General features: G+C 39.9%; 1 protein-coding gene across 12 annotated transcripts in view; it reads left to right on the top strand.

Annotated features, from left to right (window-relative positions):
• Yap1 (Yes1 associated transcriptional regulator) overlaps positions 1-17,096 on the top strand; it is a 102,457-nt gene that overhangs the window by 33,403 nt on the left and 51,958 nt on the right. For all 12 annotated transcript variants that reach the window (XM_074066835.1, XM_020167811.2, XM_020167816.2 and 9 more), the window contains exon 3: positions 10,411-10,526. In XM_074066835.1, coding sequence (XP_073922936.1) covers positions 10,411-10,526 — 116 coding nt within the window. The remainder of the gene's footprint in view (positions 1-10,410; positions 10,527-17,096) is intronic.

Below are 17,096 nucleotides of genomic sequence, written 5' to 3'. Positions count from 1 at the left end.
GGAGTTCACTTTCATTTTTTACTGATGACCTAGATACAGCAAGTATTACTCTGTTCCATCTGGTTCATGTATAGTCTTCAGCAAGCATCCCTCACCTGACTAATAAAGAGTTAACTGTAGGATGTTGATGAAATTGTGAGTTATTTTTCAACCTCAGAGTCATTGGCATCCAACCAGTGTTGGGTTACAGTTGTTTGGCAGGTAACCGGAAGGTAGTGCACTTACACTTTTCACTCTGGTCTTTGTAGACAAGACTTGTTGATTTGAGAAGCCAGTATGGGTGTTGCCGAGGAAAGCTGTGCTGCTCTGTGAGTCAGAGGACATGTGTTGTCCCAGGCATGGTAAGCACTTAGTTAAATGACTGTCCACTTCCTCATCTGTAAAATGGTCAGAGGTCTCTAGGCTCCCTTCTAGTTCTAATGTTGTGTTAGTCTATGTGGCTTGCCCTTTGACTTCAGAGATTTATCTCTTGTTGGCTTAGTCACTAAATTAGGGCTTTCATAAGATTCAGATTCTATCTAGAATGTAACTGGGTAGTCTGAATGTATTTTAGAGTCTACCTGAGTTAGTAGAAATAAGTTGTGTTGCCCTTGAGTAAAGAGAAACCTAATAGCCCACCTTGGGAATACGGTAGTATCCTTTTTCTGCAGGACTGTATTCCAAAACTGACCCCAGCTGATGCCTGGAACTGTGGACAGTTCCAAACCCTACACATTTCTACATTTTTTCAGTATTCATATGGAATATGGAAAAGTTTAATTTATAAATTAGGCAAATAAGAGAATAACTAATACTAGAATAATTATAAATGTTTATTGGAGCATATAACTTCTACGATTTGTATGTGGAACAGTGTATACTGTATATTGTAATAAAAGTTAGGTGACTGTGATCACACTCTCTCTAAATGGTATGCTGTACTCACCATTCTTGTGTTGTGAGATGATGCCATGGTGATGGGATGGAGTGATGTGAACGTGTAGGAATTGTGACGTGGTGTTAGGCTGCTAGGTAGTTCCCTTTTATCCATGGCTTTGCTTTTTGCTGTTTGCTACCTGTGATCAACCATGGTCCCAAATTATTAAATGGAAAAGTTCAGAATAAGTCATAAATCTTAAGTTGTATGCCATTCTGAGTAGCATGATGAAATCTCTTGCTGTCCCACCCCTTCCTGCCTGAGATATAGTCGTGCTTCGTCCAGGATATCCACACCGTATATGCTACCTGCCCATTAGTCACTCGGTAACTGTCTCAGTTATCAGATAGACTGTCACAATATCACGGTAATCCTTACTTAATAATGGCCCTGATGTGCAAGACTAGTGATGTGATGTCTGCAATTCAGGTGTACTACAGAGAATCTGTCAAGTGCTTCCTGTATGTGGAAAGAGGTAAGCTAAAAGAAAATGATGTGCCGGGTTGCTAAGATCACTGCTAGTTATTCTGTTGCTCTTCACTTCAAAAGTTGTCACCACTGTGTGTGATAAATGCTCAGTTAATGTGGAAAAGTTGTTGAATTACAAGGTTTGGTACTGTGGGTATCTGGCTGTCCACTGGGGTGGGAGGGGAGAGTGAAGATTGTATTTCCCTGTGGATGAGCAGGAACTACTCTTCTGACTTCCAGTGGTGCTGACGCTGGTTGAGCTCAGGTAACTGAAACCATGGGAGAGAAGCTGTAGTGGGTAACTGCTGCATGCCTGCATGTTCTGGTTTTCATGTTTGTTTTTTCTCCGTCTAACCAATGACGTGAGTTTATTTTGTGCTTTGACATAGTGTCGCTCTATATATTTATACCTGTGTAGTTTGCTTATGAAGGTTGACAGTCTAGTTCCCGTAGTAGATTTACAATCCCTCAAAGCTGTGCAATGTTTCCTCTGGCTCTAATACTATGCTTAGTTAGAAAATTGAATGTTTAAGCAATTGGATGATGAGTGACATACTCTGACACTTTTGGAAAAGAAACAATCATTAATGACTGAGGTCATTAAGAGGCTTTGTGAAACAGATGGGCATAAACAGTTATTGGAAGAATAAGATCTGAATCTTCATGCTGTCTGGGCTGGTGGCTGTCCTGGCCTTTGCATAATTTCACGGTTGCTTGAACTAGGGGTGTTTCTCACACTCTCTCTCATCTTCCCCAGAATTGGTCGTATTGGTTATTTGGCCATCTTTGATTGCATAGGAGGATGTCAGTTTTGTCATTTTCTGCTTTATGGCATTGGTATGTTGAGTTAAGTGTTCCTGAACGCTTATGGACTTGTAACAAACACTGGGGCATACGCCTCATCCACTCGAGTGAGCAATGAAAACTTGTTGATAAGGCATGTTTTAATTTATGCAGCTGAGAGGAGTCATGGAAGGGAAATGAGTTTGACCATATCCCAATAAAGACTGTCAGATCCTTGGTTGTATTCTCCGCCTTAATATTTACTGTGGATAGTATTTTATTCATAGAGTTTCATAAATCTATAGGAATAGTTCGTGAATGTCCTTTTTCTTCTTAAAACACTATGACTGTATATTATGCATGGAGAATTCTCAGCCTTAATGAGCTTATACAATGCTGGGGTTTAAAGAACATATGGATAATCCTCTGATCAGTATAGTGGTGGCTCTGTAAAGAATTTTCCTTGGAAACAGAAAGGAGCATTCAATCTGTGTAGGGGCCAAGTGGGGGCTGGGAGAGCTCAGCCTTCTAGAAGTGGGTATTTGAGCTGGCCTCAAAGACTTGAGAGCAGAGGAGCGGGGGAGGAAAATGAATGGAAGGCAGAAATACCGCATGAGCAAAAGCATGAGACATGAGGTAGTGATACGATTCAAACCTGAAGTTTTCTTTCAGGTGTAACGTGGTTTTTGTATTTTGAGAATTGTAGAATCTTTCCAAATGTGATTTTAATTATGTCTCCACTTGGACTCCATCTTTATTGATGGCTCCCATTAGTCGTAGTCTTTGTTCCTTCCTTTAAGCCATTTTAATAGAATAGTTCATCTCTGTGTAGCAGTGGTGATCACAGCTTTCCGCAAGGTCACAGATATTAGTAATTCATAACAGGCAAAAGTTGCTGCCCACTCTGGCACTTTACCATTGTTCTTTTCCGCGAAGTTGTAACAGACAAATGGTCTTAGGAAAATCATAAAGAGGCTTTTCTTTTTGGTTTTTAAAGATAAAAAGAAATCTTTATAATTGCTAAAAGTTGGGTTTTCTCACTTCAAAGTCTAGTAATGTTTTTAGATACGCTATTAAAAAATCAGTTCTTCACTGTGTAATGATTAGGGTTGCCACACTTCTGATGACGTTTGTACTTCCCCCGTTCCAAAAACGTGTACAGTCAGATACTCCACCAACATTTTTGGAGTTTTTGCTTCTATTTCCTATGGGAAACAGGAAATGTTTCTCTTTCTCCCTCCCAACTTCTCCATACTTTATATCATGCTAAACTAAAATAAATACTTCCCAAAAAAATCTTTTCTATATGTATAGTAAATGAACAAAAAAAGTTGAATGAAATGAGTTCTGTAGATAATCACATTGAGTTCCTGCTCATTTTTCATTTTCACTTATTCATCTTTCTAGTTACTGAATTTTAAAGAGAATTTGTGATGGTCCTCATGGATGGATTTGTTCCACTCAATTATGTTTTTTTCCAAAATAGTAAACCTTTTTACTAACATTTTAAGTTTGCAGAGCTTGCTTTTGTTCTTGGTGAGCTGCTGGTTGTTTGACATTTTAATGAGAACTGGAGAAATGTTCTTTCCCTACAAACAAACTCTTTTCAAAACGCCTAAAAAAACCTATGAACTGCTGCTTGGGCCCTGCCTGTGTAGCGAGGTCTCAGCGCTAGCCTGGCTGTCACAGGTGGAGGCGGCAGTCCCTAAGTGATCCCTTTACTAAGTGTTTCCAGTGGAATCTTTTAATTAATTTCTTTTTAATAACCATGACTGTGCCTGTTCATAATATTTTTTTCCAGTATTCATAAAAGTCCCCCTCAGAATGGTGATAATATATTTCATGGTATAATTGAATTTCATAGTCATTGACTTGAAAGCTCAAGAAGAAAGAAAATTTCCTGTGTCACAGGATTGCATCTCAGTTGCAGTTTACTGAAATACGTTGAATCCTGGCTCTTAGCCTGAGCAAATGTTCTGATTTTGGCTGACTACAAAGTGGTTTTTCTCTCTTTTTAATGAGGAAAACATTTAATCTACAGCCATAATTTAGTATTAACAGACTACTAATTATTCTAAGTAAGCCAGCCTTATTAGCCTGGTAAGATACCATATGTGCTTTAGTTTGGCAAGGATGACTTTCTGACTTTGCTTAGAAGTGATCTTCCTGGTGATGTACTGTTTGAGAAGTATTTCCCAGACTGTTAGACTCATCCTACTGTATTAAGTTCGGGTGGCAGAAGCCATGTTGTATGTTACTAGCAGTTGAAAACAGTCATAAGTTTGTGATGAATGAATATGGTTCCTTCCAGGTGTGTAGCTAAATGAGTCTCTTGCTGTGGACACATGAGCCAGCAGACTGAACAGATCCTTATTTGGAAGCCGCTGGTGTCTGATGTGGCCTCTGAAAGCTGATTATAGCATTGCTTGACTGTAAACCTTCCTTCCTGGGCCTTGGTTGAAGGTAGTAGGCCTCATGTCATGGCCAGTGAGGTCTGAGCTGGTACTCAGTACATTAGTTTCCTTTTCTTTGGGTTTTCTCCCACTGCCCCTAGACTGCCAGTGATGAAATGAAAGGATAGTACTGCCAGGGTCAACCTGTTTCTAGTTCACTTCTTTTTGACATCTGCTGTGTAGTGCCATTTAAGTAGTATTTGCTCAGGAATATCGGCTTAAGCAAAACAATGGACTGACTATGAGAAAGCTGGCACCTGTCTTGAAGTTCTGAATTCTTAAGCTGGCTCTTTCTAGTAAGTAAATGTCTTATTGTGTATAAGGATTTCGGATTGTGAGAAAATAATTTTAAATTGCTAGGTCAAATTATTGTTTAATCTTGCTCCTCTTAAAAATATCCAGAACCTAATCATGTCTACAGGTACTTTTTTTTTTTTTTTTTTTTTAATGGTGTTGGCGATGGAACTGAGAGCCTCAGGAATTCTGGCAAGTGCTCTAACACTGACACTCCGCCCCCCCCCCCCAATTCTGATTCAAATTGAGTTCTACATTTTGAATAATAGACTTTCTTAGAGGTTGTTTTGTTTTCCCGTTGAGTTTTATCATTTCTTCCTTTCTTATTTCCCTAAGGTGACTCTTATCAAAGGTACCAGTTAGACCTTATTTTTGGGGAATTAAAAACTTGAATTCTAGTTTCTGTTCTTAATTCATGCTATAATGATATTTCATTTTCTGCACAATACAAGAAGAAGAAATACAGCTTTTGGACTTTTGGGACAAACGATGTCTGGAACATTGCTGGACGTAACTCTGGTTAACGGGCCTTTGGGCCAGGACTGAGAGGACTGATAGGGGTTCGTAGTCTCCACTTGAATTTCGGCATTGTTCTCACGACTGCTCCATCCTTTTCCCTCCTTAGGGAACAATCATTCCTGAGAGGAGCTCTGAGCAGGGCCGGGAACATGCTTACGTTATGTTTAAATCCTTTTCCTACTTGTGAGCAAATACGCTTACTCAAACTAAGGCTGCAGGGTCAGATTACACCGTGGCTTACCATTTGCAGAGTATAGTCAGTTGTCACAGTTGCTTTTATGTCTTTCTGCCACCTTTGTTCCTAATTTTAACTCCTTTTTAGCAGCCACCCGTGATTGCCCAGTTATTTAAACTTCAGTTTAAGATTTTGATTTCTGATGATATAAAAACTTATCAGCCAGGCACAGTGGTGCATTTCTGTAATACCAGCACTCAGAAGGCTGAGGCAGGAGAATTTTAGTCCTCTGCAGCCTGAGCTGCACAAATGAGACCCTATTTCAAACTCTCCCTCCCCGCAAAATATTAAATAAGTGAAGTAAAACCTGTTATCGTAGAGGCCAAGTGTGTAACACCACATCCTTATCAAGGAATTTTACTATGCACATATCCCTGATCTTTTGAGGCTTCTAAAAATAGGAGGTAAGATAGACAGATACAACTATAAAAAGCATATGGTTGTGGCTTAGGAACTGTAGCTCAGCCAGGGCTTAGATTGAACAATGTATCTTTGTTCCTAGAGTCAATTAAGCATGTAGGTTTAGCTGGTTTGAGAACAGCCTCTAGCATGTGACTCTATAAATAACACTTGCGCAACAAACATGGCCTGATAAGTGAGCAGTGCCTCTGGCAGACAGCCCACTCCAACACTGCCATCAATAGCAAGAAAGAAGCTCACAATTAAAACACTCTTCACACCCATTTCACGTTACTCCTGGTTTCCCGATTTTACTCTTGTTGTTTACCTAAAGGTCAAGTGAACTTTTCTTAATAAAACAGTCTTCAGTTTGCTCACTTGGTTTCTCATTACTTAAGTTCTGTGGTCTTACACATATTTAATACAGGTTTTCCTTTTCTTTCGGAATGAGCGTGATGTGGTTCCCAGAGGTCTCTGCCATAAAAACACTGCTTTTCTATCATTTTTATCTTTGGATCATTTTATTGGGAAAACAGGAATTTCAAACAAGTCCTATGATATAACCAAATTACCAGTCTAGACAGCAAAGGTGAGCTCACAAAGATGTATTTTATCTTGTCTGTGTGTTCTTCCCAAAAGTGTTTTCGTTTTATTTTGTTTTGTTTCACTTTTCCTTTAGCCTCACAAGGAAGAAGGTGTAAAGGTGTGTTGGGAGCATAAACAGTTGACCTGGCTGTGTTTCCTAGAGTGTTCCTGTGCATAAAGCTTTTAGATAGTATTGCTGAATTCTTCTAATTTGTGCCACCTAACCTCACAGAATCTTAAGAGCTGGAAAGTGCTAGCTTCTTAGGTAGTTGTGCAAGGGACAAGGCATTTAAGATTACATGGCTGAAACTTGGCGATAGTGGCTCACATCTGTAATCCTAGCTACTTGGGCGACTCGAAGTTGGAGAGACCCCCTCCCCCCACACACCCCAATCTCCAAAATAACCACAGCAAAATGGACTGGAGATGTGGCTCAAGTGGTAGAGCACCTGCTTTGCAAGTGCAAAGCCCTGAGTTCAAACCCCACCCCCACCCCAAGAAAGATTACATTGCTGAGATTTTTGTGAAAAGCAGGTTTTATAAATTTTTTAGTTCAGAAGAAAAACATTTTCAAAAGTGGGCTATGAAAGAGGATAACACACAGCATAGTTTGGTTTAAGTTGATAAAAGTGTCATTTTGCAGGTGCCAGTTGTAGATTGCATCATTTTACAAATTAAGAGTTTGAGAACTCTCTATTCCTTAAATTATTGGTTTCTCTCCTCCGTTCCCTTTCTCTCTCTTTTTTTTTTTTTTTTTTTTTGAGAGAAAGTCTTGCTGTGTAGCCCAAGCTGCCCTCAAACTCTCTATCCTCCTGCCTCTGCTCCCAAGTGCTGGGATTACAGGCGTGTGCCTCATACAGCTCACTGCAGCTCTTCATCGTGTGTTGGGTGGCCTAAGATTCTGCACTTCTGCACTCTCCCGGGTGCTGTCAGTGTTGCTGGCCCAAGGCACACACTATTGAGTGACAGGTATACAAGAATTGTTAAAGACCCGTTCCTTGAGATTTCCAACCTTCATCATACTGTCAGCATCAATGTTAACCATTAACTTTATTTTACTGACCTTCATTAGTGTGTTTAAAGTTAACTCTAAAACTTGAGGAGAGGTGTAAGAAAATGATACTTTTCTGTTACCGTAAAACTTACTGTGTTCATAATGAACTGAATTATGGATTCAGTTTTTGGAAATAAAACATAACCAAGTATTTGAAGCACATGTGAGCATTTTTGAGGTTGGGCTTCGGCTGGATTTCAGAACTGTTGCTTATCTTTGACATGATTGACAGAGTTGACCATTTTATGGCTTCAGTAAGAAGTATTTGTTTGTACAGAGCAGTTTCCAGCAGTTAATATTTTGACAGTCAGTACGGGAATAAGATTGTTCTTTTAGATTCACTATTTTGCTTCTCTGCTCTTAGACGCCAGTGTACATGCTGGGTCCCTTTCCTAGTTCACTGTTTCGCTAATAGATGTATGTAACACTGGCCCAGAAATACTGCTCCTTTCCTTCCCCAGAAACCTGTAATATCTACCTATTGCATCTTTGAAGTTTTTCCTATTTTAAGTCTTGGACTAGAAAAGGAATGAAGTTAGGAAAAATATTGGAAAGCCCTAGTTGCTTTTATATATATATTATTGAATTTAATCCTTCTAATTAATTTACCTCCCAGGGAGGTAAATGAATAAATCAGTCTCATTTTTTTTTTTAAGATAAAGCAGGCTGATAAAACGTGCCTGTGCAATCCAGATTGTTACTGTCAAAGCTGGGATTTTAACATACACCTTGCCCTGCTTTTCTCCGGAGGAGGCTTCTCACGGAAGGATTTGGGTCTTGAAGAGGTTAGGTATGGGCTAGCTGGGGGACTGTTAACTACATGAGGAGGAACCACATCCTCAGGAAGCACAGCAGATGTTTCAAAAGACCCGAAGACGCGTGTTGAATGTGGATAGCTGACGACACTGTTGATTTATATGAAGGTTTTTTCTTTTTTCTTTTCTTCCCCCAGTACTAGGGCTTGAACTCAGGGCCTACATCTTGAGCCACTCCCAGCCCTTTTTTGTGATGGGCTTTTTCAAGATATGGTCTCAGGAACTATTTGCCCAGGCTGGCTTTGAACTGCGATCCTCCTGATCTCTACCTCTTGAGTAGCTAGGATTACAGGCAGGGACCATACATAAAGGGTTTTTAAGTGATAGGAATGACTTAGGAATGACAAGGGTCATTCCTAAGTATGCAAACCCTTTTTCTTCTTATCCCTTTTCTCTTTGTTGGGGAGCTGAAAGAACTCTTTCCCCATTCTGCTCTAGCCAGAGCCTGTGATTCTTTCATATGGGGTTAATATGATAATGGTATTGATGAGATAGCATTCTGGACCCATTTCAGGACAGTTAACCACACAGTGTCATTTCCTCACCATTTACATGGATGTTTATCCTGAGATGATTCAAGAAGAGAGACTCGGGCTTGAAGCTTAAATGGCTGTAAAAATGGTTAAGAGGGTTTGTTTTAAAAAAAAAAAAAAGTTCCTTTTTTCTGTCCCCCCCATTTAAAAAAATAATAGGAGTACATGATTTAGTAATAGGAAAACCTAGCAAAGATTTCTAATAAAATTTTACCTTGTATAAATAGACACTGTCAGAACATCTCATTGTTTGTTCTCATACATGCTCACTGTTCATGTGTATATTCTTAACAGTTAGCCTTATCCCATATATACTGTTTTGTAAACCGTGTTGTGAATTCTTCATGCTCTTAAACGTTCTCTAGCTACATAGTAGTCCATGTATCACCATATTTAACTACTCCCCTACCATGGATTTTAGCTGGCTTTTAAATTTTTTGCTATTAAAAATGGTACTGGAGCCATGTTTGATGGCCTACACTTGTGATCCCAGCACTTGGGAGGCCAAGGCAGGAACAGCATGAATTTGAGAACAGCCTGGGCTCCATAGCCAGTTCAGGATGTTCTGGGCTCAATAGTGAGACCCTGTTTCAAAAAAAAAAAAATAATTTACTGAAGCCAGATGGCTTCAGACGGGGGGGAAAAGCAGCATTCATTGAAAGCTCATGTATTAACTTCTGTGCTAAATGCTTACAGTTTTGTATTTCACAGAGTCTTAAACTGTTTTCAGCCCCAATTCTGTGGGTGAAGCAGTTTGTATGCACACACATTTCACAGCAAGTTGTCAATGTGTAGAAAATGTCAGCAAGTGACAAAGCCTCGGGTGGAAACAGGTTATTATTCAGGCCACAGGAGAAAGTGAAAGCTTACAGGTGAAATTTCAAATTATGTCTTTGCTTTGAAGTAGATAGTTTAGTCTCTTCTTTTGGTTTTTGTGTTTCATTCTAAAGAAGGGGCTTAAGCCTTAATGTGGCACTCTTAGCTCCAAAAGAAAGGCATGGGCTCTCTGGCAAAACTTGACTTAGGGTCTTGTGACTGCTTTTTAGATGACTAACTTGCAAACTGCATTTTCTCTTTACATTAGAAGCAAGTAATAATGGTCTACTAGGTGAAGACAACCAAAGATTCACTTAAAAAAATTCCAGGCCTAACTGTTTCTGATCTTGCCCTTTGATATATGAGGTAGGTGTTGAGTGACTAGGTTGAGAGGTGTGTGCAGAAGAAAGGTGGCAGCAGTAGTGAGGATGTCTAGACTTCATGAGCCCTGTGCATTCTAACCCCCACGTCTGCCCTACTCTGACGAGGATCTTAGGACATGGTGTTTGTCATCTAACGCAGTTGTTTGTTTCTCCCCAGCCACATTGATCAGACAACAACATGGCAGGACCCCAGGAAGGCCATGCTGTCTCAGATGAACGTGACAGCCCCCACCAGTCCACCAGTGCCACAGAACATGATGAACTCGGCCTCAGGTGAGTGAGATACTGTATTTAGAGCACACAGGTAATGCTTGTTCATCTTTGAAACTTGCTGGGGAAAATAGTCATATTCTTTTAAGGAAATTGGCTTATGAGTGATGTTAACTTTCCATCCAGTTTCATTCTGAGACATTTTATTTCAAAGTAGTCTGTGCCATGTGATAGCCTGTTTAATCCATGAGAGAACCAGTAACTTAAAGTTTTGGTCCTGAAGTGAGCATCTCAGATTTCTAGTTTTGTAATCATGACATGTTTGTGTTTTACTTTTCTGCTTTCTTGTGTCTGAGATCTTTTGAGCTGAAGTTTTCCTCTTTCTGTGGTTTGGATGCAAAGTGTTCATTTAAAGAAGAAAAAGAACACATGAAATTTATTACATGCTTAAGTCATGGGACTGTTATACTCTAGGCTGTAGTGTTCTTAGCCTACACTTTTTTTTGGTGTGTTTGTGTGGGGAGAGTGGGGGATTGAGACCGGGTCTTGCTATGTAGCCCACGACTGCCTCAAACTTGTGATCTTCCTGCCTCTGTCTCCTGAGTGCTAGAGTTACAGGAGTGAGCCACTGCCTTTTAAAGCAGACACTCATACTTCCTGAAGACACCTGGCAGGCAGAAATTTGTGAACTTCTGATAACCTTTCTTACTCTAGATCTAGCATGTGTTATTAAACACATCTCTACCTTTTTCACTAAAAAAATAAGCCTGAACAAAACTTAAGAGTCATTTATTTGGCACTTACTTAAGTCTGTCCTTTTTTTTCATCTAACAGTGGGGAGTCCGATGGGGCCCTATGGCAGGAAGATGTTAAAGGAAATGACGTAATGCATATAAAGTTTTTAATATGTTTCTATTACTTAGTGGAACCTTCCCTAATCATATGCCGTCAGACCCCTTTCTCCTCTGTCATGAGAGTCAAAGGCCATAGCTAACTGACTCGTTACGTACCTTAGTACAAATAGGAGAATCACTTCTTTCTTGGGCTGGATTTTTGATGACTTTCCTAATCCTGTTTATGCCTGTGCTATTGCACTGGCTTCACAGCCTGTCCATCTCCCCTTTCGGAAGCCTGATGACAATGATAGCGTTGGAAGATATGCTGTACATTTTCTCAGACTGAAGGTGGGGGACATGTGCTCTTGATGGACAGGGATTCCTTGGCTAGGAGAGCACCCAGTGTGCAGCAGAGCCCTGTGGCGGCCTCTGAAGATGGTGCCAGTGTGTGGGGAGGTCTGCAGTCCGAACGCCACTCTCACTTTTGAGTGGGTTGAAAGCTTGAATTGCAAAGAGTTAAGAGCTGAAAATAAAGACCAACGCAGCAAGCTTCTCTTGTCAACTTACTCTTGACAAAAAATTGCTTCCTTGACGCTTCATTTTAACTTACTGTAATAGGAATACATTTATTTATTTTTAGAATCAGTTTTATATGTAAAATTTAATTTAAATCTTAAATTTTTTAAGGAAAGAATTATGCAAGTGTTTCAAAAATATTCTACTTTGGCAACTATTTTTCAATATAGTTTTGATTGAAAAGTTACACACATGCCTTCTAATGATTCACATTATTCACTGTGTTCATGTGCCATTGAAATCAGAAACAAATACCTCATTAGTTTCAACCTTATTTCAGAAAATCCAGGCTTTTTGTTTGGTTAGGTTTTTATTTTTGGTGGTCCTAGGGTTAGAACTTGGGGCTAGGCAGGTGCTCTACCACTTGAGTCACTCCTATTTTGGAAGATCATCCATCTTTTACTTAACATGGTTGATTGTGATTCTTGTAGAAAATTGGTTTGCCTGTTTTTTACTGTTACACTTTCTGATGACCTAAGGAAAATAGGGCTCAAAGTTATATTAAAAATCAAAGGTATATATTGACTTGGTAGGTTTTAAATAACTGAGGATGTTTTATTTCAACTCTGTTGTCTGTAAAATAAATTCATATGTTTCATATATTGTATATAAATTAGTAGGCATGCTTATTGAGCTACATTTAGTAAAGAGCTTTGGTGGGAACAGTTCAGGGGAATGGTGAGACTCACAGCTGTGGTGGGTTAAGAGTGAGGGGATCTACACAGAGAGGGCAGTGTTGGAAGCAAGAACTGAAATGAGAAAGGCCACTTCCAGAGAGACCTGAGCCTGTGGTAACAGAAGGTATTTGTTAAGATATGTGGTCGTTCTGTGGAGGTCACTTTGTACCTCACTTAACCCTGCTGTGGCTATCCCTTAAATGCTGTCATTCGTCCCACATCATATATGAAAGAACTTGAGTGGCATTTTCAGATTTCAGAAAGGAGCTTCCAGATCCCACACGCCTCATCTGTAAGTGAACCATGATAGGAAAAGTGCCAGTGAGGAAAGCCTCAGGAAAAGCAGGAGGAGCGAGCTCCTGGTGTCTGGGATGCTTCAGAGGGGAGTGGGGATGAAGAGACTTTGCCTAAGGAGGCTTGTTTCTAATAAAACATGCTGTTTTTTAAAGAGGAGCGGACACTCAAAGGACACTGGAAATCATTGCCTATAATGGAGACGGTCAGACCGTGTGATGAGTTAGGAAGGGAAGAGACTAGCTGATAGGTGTGGTAAAGCCAAAAAGCTTAAAAAAAAAAATAGTGATCAGAAGAAAGTAAAGTTGTCAGTAAAAGGTTCAAAATGAGAGTGAGATATTGTATTGCATATACATCATCCTTTGATACCTCACAGGCAGTTGGTTCCAAGACCACCTCATCCCATGGGTACCAAAATCTCCAGATGCATCATAGAAAGTAGCGTAGTATTTACATGTAACCTAGGCAATTCTCCTGTGTACGCTAAGTCATCTCTAGATTGTTTCTAATATCTAATACAGTGTAAATAGTCGTTATGCTGTGTCATTTATGTAATAATGACAAGGAAGAGAGTATACATGTTCGTACAGATACAGCTTTTTCTCTTAACACTTTTCATCCAGCCTGGTTGAATTCTTGGAAACCACTATATATGAAAGTCCCAGACTCTGACAACTTAAGCCTAGATTACTGTGAATCTTGCCACAGAAATAAATGGAAGTGTAGTTGTAAGACAGTGAGGTTATTGGCATATCTGCACAGTGAGGCCTCACTCAGAATTACAAGAACTTTCTGTTGTCTCTCCTTTCTTCCATCTGGACTTGAAGTGGTGGTGAAATGCTTAGGAATGGATGCCATGGGAACTGTCGTCCTTTTGGTGCTGGTAGTGAAACCCAGAGCCTTGCCCGTGCTAAGCATGCACTCTGTCACCCCCTCCAGCCCCATGAGAAGTGCAGCCTTGGTACATCTCATGGTCACAGAAAACCACAGCCATAGTTGTCATGTCAGTAAGGTTTGCATCTAGAGACTGCTTCTCTCTCTGGAAAGAGCCTTGCTGTGTGGCTGTGTATGTACACCCTAGTGAAATAGCGGTATGGCTTCCTGACCAGCTTTAAGGGACAAAATTAGACTGGATGCAGAAGGGGCTTTATCTCATTGAGAAAACCTGCAAAAAGTGATGTCTTCTCTGCTTAAAAAAACTGATATTTAAGGAAGTTTTAAGGCCTGCAGACAATGAGAACGGACATTTGTGACGCCAATTAAATAAATTGTGAGGGCATTTGCTGTGTGACAAATGGTTCCAGTTGGGCAGGCTGTTTGTAGGTGTCACCCTGGGCAGACGCCTCCAGATAAGACAGAGCTGCACAGGCCTTTTGGAGACCTTCACTGGGTTAACCAAGCTCAGTGTAGCCCAAGTTTGCATTTTTATCTCGAAAAATTCTCTTCTTTCAAAATTCAAGTCTAGCTTTGTGTTCTGCTTTTGTCATCAGACTGCTCTCCTAACAGTACTGTTATTCTCTCTAAACTCCCAGACCTTTTTTTCTGTATTAAGTTTTAATGGTTGACTAGACAAAGTGATCATCTTAAGATTATCTTCAATACTAAGATTTTTATGAAGTCTTATTTATCTTACTAAGTCTAATTTGGTTTAACAAAAATTGATCAGTTTTGTTTTGACAAGTCTGTATTTAAAATGAGATTGAAATGATAGTTTTTTTTTTTTTTTTTTTACTAGAAACTTGTGGTTTGTAATTGGGCAAATTTCCAAATACATATAATTGAAAAATCACTCAAAAACCATGTTGGTGCTCTGGAAGCAAGGCTCAATGTAACCTATGAGGTGATTGTAGAGGGTGTGATAATGCACATCTGTAATCCCAGCACTCTGCAGGCAGAGGTGTGGAGGACAGAGGTTTGAGGCCAGCCAGCAAGACCCTATCTTAACAAATAAACTAGGACTAGTAGAATATGTCTATAATCCCTGGGCAAAAAGACTATCTGAAAAGTAACTAAAAAAAAAAGGGCTGGGGGGTGGGGTGACTCAAGTGGTAGAGCACCTGCCTAGCAATTGCAAAGTCCTTAGTTCAAACCCCAGTGCCACAAAATTTTTTTGGGGGAAAAAAGGTTGTATTCTTTAAATCTGTTTAATTGACAGACAAATGAAAATAAACTTTGTGAAAGGAATTTGAAAGATGAGAAAAGGAAAGATTAAAACAAGAATTTGAATAATTCATTAAGATGATTTAGTTCTATTTTGCTTTATTCTATTAAAATATTATATATATATATATATATATATATATATATATATATATATATATATATAAACCCATGCTTGTTAAATTGCTTAAGGTGATTGCCTTTTAAAAGTTATAAATAATATTATGCTTTTGGTACATTAATAGCTTTTTGATGTATGTTTTGGATCTGTATAAAATTGTTCTCATACTGAGATTTGGGTGAAATTAGTGATTTATGTTCCACACTAGAAAATAAGGACTTGGGAGACAGAAGTGGAACTACTTCTTTAACTGTCTCTACTTGTATGGTAGACACGAAGGTTTTAGTGTTGCTAAAATGCCCCACAGGATGAGTGATCTTAAAGTCCCAGTAAAGTCAAGTGCTGTGTGCTGGAGGGCTGATAGGTAAACTTGGAGCCGTTGATTATCAATAAGCTTTGGTTTACAATAAGTAAAATCAATTAGCCACTTTGTCCACTCTTTGCCTCAGTTGTCCTCAACATTGACAATGATTAAAATGTATAACTACAGGATCACTTTAAATGGTTCATTCATAATAATTTAAACAGATTATTGGCATTTATCTGTCCAACCACCAAACCCCTCCACTGCAGCACTTTCAGGTCTCACTGCTATGAAGCTGCATAGGAAATACCTCACGGTGGGTGGGGAAGTGCGCTGTCAGTCACGGAAGGTGATGTATTATGTCTGTGATCGTGCGTTTGGGTGGAGGGCAGGTTCAGAGCAAGCAACATGATGGTACAGAGCGCCTGGTGTGTGGCTCCTGCTTTCTGTCATCCCCGTCCCACAAAGACCACGTGGGAGGAAAGGCCGAAGATCCTCGATACAAGCGAGGCACTCACACCTGTAATCCCAGCTACTTGGGAGTCTGAGATCAGGAGGATCTTGGTTTGAGGCCAACCTAGGAAAATAGTTTGAGATACTCCATCTCCAAAATATCAGAGAAAAGTGGACTGGAGGTGTGTGGCTCAAGTGGTAGAGTGCCTGCTTCGTAAGCACAAAGCCCTGAGTTCAAACCCCAGTCCCACCAAAAAATAAAAAAAGAAAAGGCAAGGTTTTTAATTTCAGAAGCTCCCAGGGCGGGGATATACGAGAAGCTGCAAAGCTGACAGGTCTCAGGTGTTGGTGGTTCGTACTTCATGTGTTCTAGGTCAGAAGCTATGAAGTTTCACCTTTGAAACCAAGACAGTTCAGGAAAGGATTAAGACCAAAGGCTCTTGTGTCGGGGACCAGGTCCAGAATCCCAGCTGTCACTTCCTGCCTATGGGATCTTGCACAAGTCATTGTATCTGTTTCTTAACTTGGAGCATGGGGTGACAGTACCAGTAATGCTGACCTCCGGAAGCTGTTGTGAATGTTCAGCGAGCACCCATAGCACACAGTTTGGGAGGCGGAATGGGTGTCTCTGTATATAATGTGTAACTACCTGTGATCTTAAAAAAGTTTGTAACAACTGGTAGCCACTGTTACTTTGTTTAAAATAATTTTTAAAATTTGTTCCTGCACTAGCTTTGGGGCCATGTTCATCTTTGTGTGCTTTCTATCACCAAGCTGGCCATTGACGCTTATCCAAGTGCTAAGTTTGTCTGCTAGCTTTTAAGTCTACATAGAATTTCTATTTGGTATGGATGAAAGTGTTAAATATAAATACAGTGCCTTCTTTTACATAAGCGGAAAATTTCCTGATTCTTCTGAAAGCTACTAGTTATTATAAGACAAAAGGTTTCATGGTGTGTGGGATACAAGTATGAAACTGTAACAAAGCAGGGGCCGGGTGTGGGAGAGGCAGAGAAAGAGAGCAAGCGAGCCAGCTAGCCAGTCACAGGGAGGAGAAAACAATGAAAGCAATAGCATATAAGTCACAATCAGTGTAACCAGTCTCTAAGAAACTTTGTGGTTACTGTCTTTCCCCTGCATGCTGAGGATGGAACACAGGGTCTCACTCACACTGGGCACGTGCTCTACCATTGAGCATCAAAGTACCCAGCT

This window comes from Castor canadensis, chromosome 2, assembly GCF_047511655.1.
Source record: "Castor canadensis chromosome 2, mCasCan1.hap1v2, whole genome shotgun sequence".
Lineage (NCBI taxonomy): Eukaryota > Metazoa > Chordata > Mammalia > Rodentia > Castoridae > Castor > Castor canadensis.
The sequence above is the reverse complement of the archived record's forward strand: the minus strand, read 5'-3'. Positions and strand labels throughout refer to the sequence as shown.